At 34.5% G+C, this 13,294-nt stretch overlaps 1 protein-coding gene and 3 non-coding genes across 6 annotated transcripts; all 4 read left to right on the plus strand.

Moving 5' to 3' along the window:
* Positions 1-3,961: 3,961 nt before the first annotated feature.
* Trnal-caa (transfer RNA leucine (anticodon CAA)) lies at positions 3,962-4,068 on the plus strand. Its single transcript has 2 exons — positions 3,962-3,999; positions 4,023-4,068. It is a non-coding gene; the product is annotated as a tRNA-Leu (tRNA).
* Positions 4,069-4,966: 898 nt separating this feature from the next.
* Positions 4,967-5,073, plus strand: Trnal-caa (transfer RNA leucine (anticodon CAA)). Its single transcript has 2 exons — positions 4,967-5,004; positions 5,028-5,073. It is a non-coding gene; the product is annotated as a tRNA-Leu (tRNA).
* An 877-nt stretch (positions 5,074-5,950) lies between these two features.
* On the plus strand, positions 5,951-6,057 carry Trnal-caa (transfer RNA leucine (anticodon CAA)). The gene is made up of 2 exons: positions 5,951-5,988; positions 6,012-6,057. It is a non-coding gene; the product is annotated as a tRNA-Leu (tRNA).
* A 1,200-nt stretch (positions 6,058-7,257) lies between these two features.
* LOC132717069 (uncharacterized) lies at positions 7,258-10,563 on the plus strand. 3 transcript variants are annotated; one of them, XM_060700463.1, is made up of 2 exons: positions 7,258-7,377; positions 9,135-10,563. In XM_060700463.1, the coding sequence occupies exon 2, from the start codon at positions 9,178-9,180 to the stop codon at positions 10,390-10,392; it is 1,215 nt and encodes a 404-aa protein (XP_060556446.1). In that variant the 5' UTR covers positions 7,258-7,377; positions 9,135-9,177; the 3' UTR covers positions 10,393-10,563. The 3 variants fall into 3 exon arrangements, with proteins under 3 accessions (XP_060556446.1, XP_060556447.1, XP_060556449.1); XM_060700464.1 differs by lacking the exon at positions 7,258-7,377 and adding an exon at positions 7,582-7,603; XM_060700466.1 differs by lacking the exon at positions 7,258-7,377 and adding an exon at positions 8,891-8,911.
* Positions 10,564-13,294: the final 2,731 nt, after the last annotated feature.

Genomic DNA, 13,294 nt, shown 5'->3' on the forward strand with positions numbered 1-13,294 from the left:
CATACTTTTGTTATTTATTTTTAAAAAAAACGTTGCTTTACTAAAACGAGATAAATCGTTCCTCAAATGTTACAACTTTTTTCTTTTATTTGATTTAACGCCAACATGTCTTCAAACATTTTGTTTCGAATACTGAACCACCTCAATAATTAAAATGAAAATATTATTTATGTTACTATGGAGGGCGATCGTTGCCAAAATTCTAGTCATGTAATGTATTCCTTTTGAAAACTACTTTTGAAAATGCGAACGTGTATGTCTAGCATTTTTTATTGTATTCCTGCACAACAAATGATATGCCTCTTAATCCAATCTTTTAATTGAAGGCACCCGCTTTTAAATAACAAGTTTACATGTTAATCTCAACAACTGACATAACATGGAGAACAACAACAAATTTACAAGTTCGTATCTTCCATTGCATATAATACATAAGCATGTTTACACACTTGTAGATATCTATCTGTACCTGAAAAATACAAATGAAATGTAAAACTCGAATACAGAAAATAGAATTTAATAAAACGTGTTTCCAGTCGTAGAACTACAACAGTACGTTTACACAGTAACACGTTTAAAATGACAAAAGTAGATTCACAAAGTTAAACGATTTTAAGTCATGCATGACGCCCCGCCCCTCTCTGAGTACTTACGATCTTCTATTACGAAATGTACGGACAGGTATAATACCCGTCGCCTCTCTCCTATTTCTCAATAATGTGAAGGAAAACACGGCGTCCATTCTAACTTTTTTTATTTCTATAAAAAGTCAAATATTTTTTGTATCAAATGAAAGATTACTCCATAAGCTTTGTATGAGTGCCTCAAAAATAAAAATAAATTAAATAGATGTATTGAAATTTTTGTTTCAAAATTTATCATTTTTTCCTCTGAAAATAACACTCTCGAATTGGTAAGAAAAACACGGCGTTCCCTCCAAACTTTTTTATTTCGTAATCAATTTTGATAATTTTGGATTGAAATAAAAGTGTGCTTCATACGATTTATAATATATAATTATATAATGCCCAAAAATAAAACTGAATTAAACCAAAATGAATTAATTTTTTCGTTTTAAAGTTTATCATGTTACTTTCTGTAAAATAGAGAAAATAAGAATCCCTAAAGAACGCTCAAAACGACAAAATTGAGAATGTTGCAGACTCGGTTTGATTGAGCCTGTTCATGGACGGTAATTGAAAGTGCAAGTTACCGTCCACGCCCCCTAGCACCGTCTCAAGCAAAATTCAACATTTAATATGAACTGGTACAATTTCGAAACTTCCGCATATGTGTTAAAATGGCGATTATCATGGAACCTTCAATGAGACACGTAAGTGCCATTCCATGAAAAACGGCATATGGCCCCAAGTAAGAAAACAAAACACACTCTGAAATTCAGTAAGAGAAACATGGCGCCCCCTACTTACTTTTTTATTTCTTGGTCAATTTTGATAAATTTAGACTCAAGTAAAAGAATCCTTCATGAACTTTCTAGTGATGCCTTAAAAATGAAAATTAATTACGTATTTAAAATTTTGTTTCGAACTTATCGTTGTTTATTTTTTCTCTCTTAAAACCACACTCATATATTTGGCAAGAAAATCACGTCGCTTCCTTTAGATACTTTATTCAAAAAAGAAAATGAATATTGAATGAAAGTTAAGACCATAAGCTTTGGACAAGTATATTAAAAATCTGGAAACAAAGTTATCCCTCGGAAGCATTAATTACAACAAAATTACATAAAATATGATAAATAAGATTAACAAAGGAAAGGCGGCGTTCAATGAACGCAACCCCCATATGACCCAGCAACAAGAACCAGTGGCAAGGAGCCCAGGCGGACCCCAAACAAAAACAGGACAGGGCAAAGACAGAGCACGGACAGGTTATTCACTAAATGATAAATAATTTGTAACTGATTAGGAATTCAAAGGAATTGCAGACTCGGTTTTATTGAGTCTGTACATGATGGAAAATGAACAAGTGCAACTTCCCTCACGCCCCCTAGCACCGACTTGAGCGGTACTCAATTCTCAACACTTAATAGCGCTGGCATCAATGATCCCGAAGGACCTGAAATATATAACAACACTGAAGTGGAGTACGGGGCAACTTTTTACAGCTGCTACACGGCACTTGACACCTGCTGTTGTGAAGTATAAAAATCTTTAAACAAAGTGATCCCTCGGAAGCATAAATCACAACAAAATTACATAAGAAATGCAGACTAGGTTTGATTGAGTCTGTACATGAGGGATAATGAACAAGTGCAAAATGTTTTTATTTATACTGAAAATACCATATTAAAGATTGTACATATGTGCTACGGATAAGTTTTTTCTTGATTTCGGAAAGGAAATCTCGGTGGCCGCTTTAAAATCCTATTTTTGCAAATACTTGCATAGTTTTTGTTGAAAATGAAATTTGTGCCAATACATTTTTCAATGATACCAATAAAAATATTGGATGGTCTTTAGATTATCAATAAAATTACTCCCTTGAAGTTGGTCATTGTTTGCCCTAAAAATTTCCAAATCGCCGATGTTTCTCAGGAAAACACGATGTTAAATAATAAGTTTATGCATAAGTTATCTTCATCATAAATGGTAAAACCAGCAATTTTCAAGTGATGTTGCTAGTGACAAAACTTTTGTAACAAATGAAACAAATATATGTTATGAAAAATGCGGTATGTTGTCCTTCGGTTTTATTTAGAAATATGGGAGAGGCGCCGTTTTATACCTGTCCGCAATAGAAGTTCGTAAATACTCCGAGAGGGGCGGGGCGTTATGCTTGACTTAAAATCGTTTAACTTTGTGAATCTACTTTTGTCATTTTAAACATGTTACTGTGTTAACGTACTCTTGTAGTTCTACAACTGGTTACACGTTTTCTTAAACTCTATTTTCTGTATTCGAGATTTACATTTCATTTGTATATTTTATATCTATAAGTGTGCAAACATGCATATGTATTGCATGCAATGGAAGATACGAACTTGTAAATTTGTTGTCGTTTTAGATGTTAGGTCAGTTGTTACGATCTATATGTAAACTTGTTATATAAAGGCGGGAACCTTCAATTAAAAGATTGAATTAAGAGACATATCATGTGCTATGCACGGGTACAATAAAAATGGTAGGCGTACAAGTTTACATTTTCAAAAGTCATTTTAAAAAGGAACACTTTACATGTCTGGAATTTTGGCAACGAACGCCCTCCATATGTTACAACTATTTTGAAAATTATATCTTAAAATCTAATTACTTTTAACACGGATTTATATTACAAAAATAATATATATCCGTGCCTTTAATACCTAGCATACACTCATAACACCAATGGTGATCTTCCTGACTATATTACCTTTCAACCAATTATTTCTTCATTAATAGAGGTCGGTGGTTTTGCTCTAGTGCTCACTCATACCTGAAAAAAATACACTGAGAATTACACTATGTCTTCCTCCACCAACACAGATGGAATGTCGCCAAATGGCATTTACAGTGCTGATGTGACTTGAGCTAAACCCAACGAAAAATGATAATAATTGTAATATTGAAATAATTCTTTTTATTTAATACTGTAATGCAGTCTTACAGATATGACATAGACGAGTGGTCTGCAGCCTTAAAAAAACTCCAAATCGCGATTGATCGACATGATGTAATTATGTCAGCATAGATTCAAATGTTACAAATGACCTTTAATGATAGTGTCGATGTGACTTATTCAAATCCCAAATAATAACCAGCAAAATATTATAATGATGAAATACACATTTTGAATTAATACTGTGTTCCCGTCTTACAGATATGAGGATCGACGAATGGTCAGAGGCCTAAAAACCTTCTAAAAACCGAGATCATATATTAATGTCAGCATGCATTTATACTATATGTTACCGTAATTTATTTTACGGTTCAAGTGAATATTGTGTTTACTGTAAAGATATGTCAGGATGGCCGAGTGGTCTAAGGCGCCAGACTCAAGGTGATAAACCTTCATAACGAGTGTTCTGGTCCACGTATGTGGGCGTGGGTTCGAATCCCACTTCTGACACATACTTTTGTTATTTATTTTTAAAAAACGTTGCTTTACTAAAACGAGATAAATCGTTCCTCAAATGTTACAACTTTTTTCTTTTATTTGATTTAACGCCAACATGTCTTCAAACATTTTGTTTCGAATACTGAACCACCTCAATAATTAAAATGAAAATATTATTTATGTTACAACTATTTTGAAAATTATATCTTAAAATCTAATTACTTTTAACACGGATTTATATTACAAAAATAATATATATCCGTGCCTTTAATAGCTAGCATACACTCATAACACCAATGGTGATCTTCCTGACTATATTACCTTTCAACCATTCATTTCTTCATTAATGGAGGTCGGTGGTTTTGCTCTAGTGCTCACTCATACCTGAAAAAAATACACTGAGAATTACACTATGTCTTCCTCCACCAACACAGATGGAATGTCGCCAAATGGCATTTACAGTGCTGATGTGACTTGAGCTAAACCCAACGAAAAATGATAATAATTGTAATATTGAAATAATTTTTTTTATTTAATACTGTAATGCAGTCTTACAGATATGACATAGACGAGTGATCTGCACCCTTAAAAAAACTCCAAATCGCGATTGATCGACATGATATAATTATGTCAGCATAGATTCAAATGTTACAAATGACCTTTAATGATAGTGTCGATGTGACTTATTCAAATTCCAAATAATAACCAGCAAAATATTATAATGATGAAATACACATTTTGAATTAATACTGTGTTCCCGTCTTACAGATATGAGGATCGACGAATGGTCAGAGGCCTATAAACCTTCTAAAAACCGAGATCATATATTAATGTCAGCATGCATTTATACTATATGTTACCGTAATTTATTTTACGGTTCAAGTGAATATTGTGTTTACTGTAAAGATATGTCAGGATGGCCGAGTGGTCTAAGGCGCCAGACTCAAGGTGATAAACCTTCATAACGAGTGTTCTGGTCCACGTATGTGGGCGTGGGTTCGAATCCCACTTCTGACACATACTTTTGTTATTTATTTTTAAAAAACGTTGCTTTACTAAAACGAGATAAATCGTTCCTCAAATGTTACAACTTTTTTCTTTTATTTGATTTTACGCCAACATGTCTTCAAACATTTTGTTTCGAATACTGAACCACCTCAATAATTAAAATGAAACATTATATATGTTCCAACTATTTTGAATATTATATCTTAAAACCTAATTACTTTTAATACGGATTTATATTACAAAAATAATATATATCCGTGCCTTTAATAGCAAGCATACACTCATAACACCAATGGTGATCTTCCTGACTATATTACCTTTCAACCATTCATTTCTTCATTAATGGAGGTCAGTGGTTTTGCTATAGTGCTCACTCATACCTGAAAAAAATACACTGAGAATTACACTATGTCTTCCTCCACCAACACAGATGGAATGTCGCCAAATGGCATTTACAGTGCTGATGTGACTTGAGCTAAACCCAACGAAAAATGATAATAATTGTAATATTGAAATATTTTTTTTATTTAATACTGTAATGCAGTCTTACAGATATGACATAGACGAGTGATCTGCACCCTTAAAAAAACTCCAAATCGCGATTGATCGACATGATATAATTATGTCAGCATAGATTCAAATGTTACAAATGACCTTTAATGATATATAGTGTCGATGTGACTTATTCAAATTCCAAATAATAACCAGCAAAATATTATAATGATGAAATACACATTTTGAATTAATACTGTGTTCCCGTCTTACAGATATGAGGATCGACGAATGGTCAGAGGCCTATAAACCTTCTAAAAACCGAGATCATATATTAATGTCAGCATAATTTATTTTACGGTTCAACTGAATATTGTGTTTACTTTAAAGATATGTCAGGATGGCCGAGTGGTCTAAGGCGCCAGACTCAAGGTGATAAACCTTCATAACGAGTGTTCTGGTCCACGTATGTGGGCGTGGGTTCGAATCCCACTTCTGACACATACTTTTGTAATTATATTTTTCAAATGCTTTCATTCAATAAAACCAGATCAATCGCGGCGTTCGAAGGATTTCTGTCTCGCACATTTTACTTTATAACATAACATAAGTCTTATTTGCTAATACATTAAGTACTGACATACCTTCAGTCAAATAATGAATTGTCAATTTTATAAGCATTAATAATAAATGAGGATGAATTACACAATAGTCTACATTCTATAATTATTGTGGTTCGAATCACAGGCATTCTGGGGTCGGACTCTGGCACCAACTTGCTCAGCCCTTGCAAACTCTTTAACCCCGAATGCGACATTTGTTTTAAAGAATCGTATTTTCACGTGTTTTTAAATTCTTCATGAATTTACGATCCCATTTACCATCAAGCTTGGATAAAATATTGAGACTTTGTGCTATATAGGGGTTTAAATGTATGTGAACGGGGTGGGTGTGGGAGGAGTGTCAACTATAAGTGTTGTTATTTGATATTTTGAAAATAATAAGCCAATCAAATGTGCCGTTTTAACGTTGAAGTCAATAAAGATCCCTGCCAGCCATAAGGCTTTTTTAAAGGGGCCTCCGTGGCCGAATGGTTAAGGTCGCTGACTTGAGATCACAGGTCCCTCACCGCTGTAGGTTCGATCCTCAATCTTGTCGAAATCTTTCATGTGAAGAAGCCATCCAGCTAGCTTTCGGAAGGTCGGTGGTTCTACCCAGGTGACCGCTCGTGCCTGAAATAATGCCCGGAGGGGCACCTGGGGTCTTCCTTCACCAATAATTTATTAAGGCTGGAACAAAATCGTCGAAAAAATCTCGGCGGGACGCTCTAGGATGGCCCGACTTAAGTGTACGGTCGCCCATATGGGCTTTCCGGCGGCGACCTTAAATAAACGCATTAAAAAAAGAAAAAAAAGGGCAGGTGATTAACAACCGGATGATAGCATGAAATGTACACTATTGCCAACATTGCATGAAAATGACAGAAATATTCCAGCCCAGCTCATGAACGTATCTTTAGGCTGAGCTGGGGGACTGCAGTCCTGAACCCAGGGTCTGAAACCGCCACTGACCGGGTTTCATGGTTTTAAAACGTGGAAATTTTGAATCAAACCAAGTTTATGATTGACACGTTACAATAATTATTAATTAAACTATTGACGTCACGTTTGAACATTTGCACGTAAGCGCGTGTAATAATGACGTAATTATAGCAAACAACTCGGAAAAAGTCATACTCGGTATTAGTAAAGCCTGTATCTTGTTACAGAGAATTGCTTTTAAATTTGAAAATAGTCAAGAAGTTTGTCTTTGGTATAACAGGTAACAATCATTATTTGTTCTAGAAATTTGATTACTGCAGTATGAAATTTTACAAATCAAGCTATGAAAAAATATTAAAATTCTATCTTTAAAAAGCACGGACATCTCACGAGAGTTTAGATCTTAATGGTGTTTTCAACAACAGGAGTGTACATGAGATGTCGAATTTAGGACACCCGACGATATGAACTGTGCGGTTAGGCTAGGTTTTATCGCTTCAAATAAGGTAACATTTCTAATTGGTTTGCCTGCTTTTGTCGCATTTTAATTTTTAAAAATATGTATGATGGTAAGTCAGCACTGGTAAGTTAGTAAGTTTTCGGACGTATCTTTTTTTTATTTATTTATTTATTTATTTATCCAACTTTTTTATTATTGAATTTATTCTATTTATTTTTAGGGGGTGCATTTTCAGAATTTATAGATACATTGTATCTAAAATACATTTTAGGAAGTATTCACAACCACTCAGATTAATTTTATTCAAGAGTTTTTTTTTTTCTCAAGTTGTCGAATTGCGTAATATTTTTTTCAAGGTTGAATAATTTACCTGTAAAGAAACATTGTTCCACTGGTGCTTACCATAAATTAATGTAGAGAAAAAGACGTTTAATAAAAAAATAACCTGATTACAGTACAGTATATAAGACAGTTTAAATAGATACCTAGATATGCTATGAGTATAAACTTAACAAATAGCTAAACAAGCGGAAATTTCTCTTAACATTGATTAATTATGTATAGATTCAATTTAGACCCACAACATGTACTAGTATTTAAAAAAATTCGCCTTCATGAAAGTCAGAATGCATTAAAAATTATATAAATCAATTACTGTACTGTATAGATAAGAAATTTTAAAACTTTATATATAGACCTTGCAGATAAGAACTATAAAATCCTATTAAGAGCTGGCTAACCATAGAAAAACAACTACGATAAGAGTTAAATATGCAAAGTATTTCCATTTATTAGGCTACTATAATATATTTGATAGGGTAGTTTGTATCTTGATACATGCTTTTTTTAAATTTAATACAGTATATTGTGCAATGTTCAGTAGATCTGTATTATTGTATCAGAAAAAACGAGACCCTTAAAACATTATCAAACATGTATTTAATTTCTTTGGACTTAACATAAACAGTGTATTAATGAAATTCTGGTGCATGGAAACTAGTTATAAATTCTTAAAAAAATATTTCTGAGCGTATAAACTGTTGTTTGCAATATAACCACCTCGCATAGGGTGTCGGGTCATATATGATTAGACAGTTGTAAAATACAGAGTAAACTAACCTCAAAAAATCTTTGTAAATTATATTTACTAATATGATTTGTAAAAAAAAGAAGAGATAAACACTACTCCTGAATCTAAGTCCTTGAACTTGGACGGCTTAAAGAAAGGGGTTCACTGACCTGTTAATCTTGTGACATTTGATAAGACTTGTAAAAATCGAAAGAACTAGAAACTATGACCCATGTTTACCTTAAGAAACGCGTTTAACGTAACATTGTGTATCTCCCTTGCCAGGTATTGATCACCTAGTCGCTGTACTAAATTATCGGTTAATGTATTGATTTTTGAATACATGAAATCTAATGCCAAATATTTCAAGCTGTATGCATTGTATTTTGGACTTACTCTAGCGGTGTTCAGTTTATGTTTACGTTCGCGTATTGAAATCGCACGTAGAACTTCAATGTTTTATGGTATTAAGACGGACTTACTTTTACTTTTTTCATTTTACTTCAAGGTAAACAGTGAGAGGTGAATTGGACATTTAAACAGCAAATGTGATGTATTTCGACGTTGATTTTTCGACGGAGAGCTCAGGAAGTTCAGGTGGACTGTCAAGTTTGCAAGGCACGTCGGATGCTCCCGCAACACTTCACTGTGACCCATGCCTCAATGAGATGAACTCGGTGATTGCAGAACGTTTTTGTGAGGAATGTAATCAGTATTTGTGTAAAGACTGTATACGGTACCATAAAAAATTTGCAGCAACGCAGACGCACACACTTGTAAATATAGGTAACACTTCATCGAAACAAACAGCAGACGACATTTTCAACATTGATCACCCAATAGGATCAGCCGAACACAAACTGTCTTCCGGGATGTCCAAACATGCGCACAAGTACGAAAATTCAGTATTGAAACATGTGGGTGATGTTTGCGTCAAGACATCAAAGGATCATCATGACTGCAACATAACTGGAGCAGAACTTCTTACTAAAGATTTTCTGGTATTAGCTGACAATAACAATAATGCGATTAAAATATTGAGCACTAAGCATAGGGAGATTGTCTCGGATTATACACTTACGTCTGCCCCATGGGATGTCGCCGTCATTGACACTGGAATACTTGAGCCAGAACAGCTGGCGGTGACGCTTCCAAAGGAACGCAAAATTCAGTTTCTCTCATTAATTGAAGGAGATTTGGTCAAGGCACATTCTATTGAAGTTGATGGAGATTGTCGAGGAATTGCATATAGTCATAACAGACTGGCGGTGACCTGTGATGCACCGGAACCGTGTAAAGTAGAAATCTTAGACATGAATGGGCGTATTATCAAAACGTTAAGCAAAGATGAACATGGAAAATGTCTATTTAAATGTCCTCAAAACATAGCGCCTTCACACGATGGTTCGTTTCTATTCGTAACAGATCGAATTACATGTGACGTCACTAAAGTTACGTTTAACGGGAAAAAAGTTGCTGTGTACGATGATGCAGATCTATGCAGCCCGGAAGGACTGGTTGCTTCACGTGACGGAACGTTGATTGTCTGCAACTATAAGAATAACATGCTTCATCTCGTATCAGAAGAATGTGAGAAATTAAAGATAATAAAGCCTCTGAGTGACTCAGTTATATGTCCAACGGCCGTCTGCTTTTGCGAGGAGCGTAACAGGTTGTACGTCAGCCGGTACTGGACCGGCGCTCATCCTCTGTACGTTAACAATATAAATATTCTCGAGTTCGAATCTCTGACCAAATCAAAATGAAAACTGTATACACATGAATCAATCAAAGTTGAAAACTGTTCTACATAATGATAGAGCTACTTCTGTGCACTTGTTAATTTATTGGACGAATGTGTGCATGTTTAATGTCTTTTTCCAATAATACTATACTCATACATGTATAGAGATCTAAATTATACATCTGATGTAGGTCTAGCTGCTATGGAAATAAATTTCAACAAATAGTGAGTTATATGCTTTTTGAGTTATGAGTTCATGAAATGAGCCGCGTCATGACAAAACCAACATAATGGGTTTGCGACCAGCATGGATCCAGACCAGCCTGCGCATCCGCGCAGTCTGATCAGGATCCATGCTGTTCGCTATCAGTAATAGGGTTTGTAAGCGAACAGCATGGATCCTGTTCAGACTGCGCGGATGCGCAGGCTGGTCTGGATCCATGCTGGTCGCAAACCCATTATGTTTTGATTTTGTCATGACGCGGCTCAAATACATTGTAGTTTCTAACACAGGTCCTGACACTTTTCATGGAACTGACTGAGAAAGTTGGGATTGGTATGAATATTGTGCTTTGAATAAGGTAACAAGCAATTATCATAGTATTGCAAGCAATCCATAAGTCCCCTACCGGTTAGAACCCCATCAACATTCTGAAGGGCCATTGGCCATTCACTTATGTTTCAATTTTTCTCTATTTTAAGTAAACTTGTTGGAAAAGTTCTTTAAAAGTGATCACAGGAAACAGTTTTTATGAACAGACAGACAGACGGACTGAAGGACACTCTAAAGTTAATATTTGAAACATCCCTGTTACTAAAATATAACATTTTAAAAGCAGAATTCTTAAAGAGGAGATAACTCTTGAATTAAAGATGCAATTTCATAAAAAATTTCAGCTCTTTTTGACTAATCACAAATATTGTTATATTAATGCCATGTTTTAAGCCTATTTGTTGCCAAGGCAACTGATATTTTTTCAAAATAGGAAGAACATATAAGACATGCATAATCTCAACACTGCTATCTACCCATATGTCAAGTTTCATAAAAATATTTCCAGTACTTTTTGCGTTATCACTGGATCCAGTTTATGTGTAAAATTTGCCATATTTTTAGCCTATTTGTTGCCATAGCAACCAGAATTTTCAACATAGGAAGAAAAGAAAAAGACGTGCATAATTCCAAGACTGCCATCTACCCATATGTCAAGTTTCATAAAAATATTTCCAGTACTTTTTGCGTTATCACTGGATCCAGTTTATCTGTAAAATTTGCCATTTTTTAGCCTATTTGTTGCCATAGCAACCAGAATTTTCAACATAGGAAGAAAAGAAAAAGACGTGCATAATCTCCATACTGCCATCTATCCATATATTAAGTTTCATAAAAATATTTTCAGTAGTTTTCAAGTTATCGCGGGATCCAGTTTTGTGGACGGACGGACTGACAGACGGACGGACAGACGGACGGAGGGTAAACCTAAAGTCCCCTCCGGTAAACCGGTAGGGGACTAACAATGCCGATTTTAATCAAGCTGATCATTGCTGATTTATTTAAAATGTTTAGTTTAATTAAAACCGGCTATGTACAAGTGTTCAGCAACAGCCAATCCCGGAGATGGTAGCAGCGTTTCGGGGACTTTGACTTTAGGTTTATTAAACTCCAAACAAAAACGCAACCAGTCAGATGGTAAAGTTCTCACTTAGTGCAAGTCGAACATATAAAATGATTGCACAAATAAAGAATACAAAAGCAATGATTCATATAAGTTCACATTAACCAAAGAATAAATTTGCAAATTGACCGAATTACACAAACTGTCGTTCTCTCGGTCGACGAATAATAACTTTAAAGCTCTCTATATTCAAATTAATTGTACTATAGTAATGTTTTTTTCACGAACATCAAAACTTCTCTTACAATAAAAGATTATTTGTCAATACATGGCCTTATTTTCATATTTTATAAACGTTCATTCAATATTGATTAATGCCGCCGAAAAAAAAATCAAAAGAAAATAAACATAATAGGTCTTCTATTCAGAATAAGCTTATTTCACAAATGAATGGTTTACGTAAATGTCTAATAGGTCGTGCAATTTTTACAAATACCACGAAATGCTTTAATTCAATAACGCATAAGAATCGTCACTTATGTCCATGCCCGGACAAGAACTATAATTTTAATGTCAAGGATAGTCTATTTAAGGGCAAGCACCTTAGTTTATGAGAGGGCAATAACCATAGTTTATGTAAAGGCCAAAAACCATAGTTTTTGTGAAGGGACCAGAACCATAATGGCTATGTGAGGCTAAAGATAACAACATAGTTTATGAGAGGACAATAACCATACTTAATGTGTGTACAAGAACCATAGTTTATGTAAAGGGCAAGAACCATAGTGGCTGTGTGGACAAGAACCATAGTTTATGTAGGGCAAGAACCATAGTTTATGGGAGAATAAGAACCATAGAGACTATGTTAGGTAAAAATAGTATATGTAAAAGCAAAGACACACACGAAGACGGGACAAATATCTCTAAGGTGACAAGAACCAGTGTTTATGGGAGTCCAAAATACGTTTATGTAAGGGCTAGATCCATACTTTAAATGTGATTAAGAACCTTACATTATGTGTGGACAAATGCCATAGTTTATAGGAGTGAACAAAAAACCATATAGTAAATTTGATAAAAAGCATACCTTATGTAAAGGCAAGAACCATAGTTTATGTGCGGACAATGGCCATAATTTAAGCGAGATAAACTACATTGCATGAATGATTTCAAATGAACTGAGGTTTCAGTTAAATCATGTTAATATTTAGAAATGGCAATATGTAACCTTATATTGCCGAGTAACAAAGATCTTTGCTGAGGCGTAGCAATATACTCCCGTCGGTAAATGTGGGAGAATCTTGGACA

Source organism: Ruditapes philippinarum, unplaced genomic scaffold (assembly GCF_026571515.1).
Source record: "Ruditapes philippinarum isolate M1 unplaced genomic scaffold, ASM2657151v2 ctg61_1_1_1_1, whole genome shotgun sequence".
Taxonomy (NCBI): domain Eukaryota; kingdom Metazoa; phylum Mollusca; class Bivalvia; order Venerida; family Veneridae; genus Ruditapes; species Ruditapes philippinarum.

Excerpts from the sequence above, each read along its gene's own strand:
- LOC132717069 (XM_060700463.1), top strand. The coding sequence starts at position 9,178 with ATGTATTTCGACGTTGATTTTTCGACGGAGAGCTCAGGAAGTTCAGGT.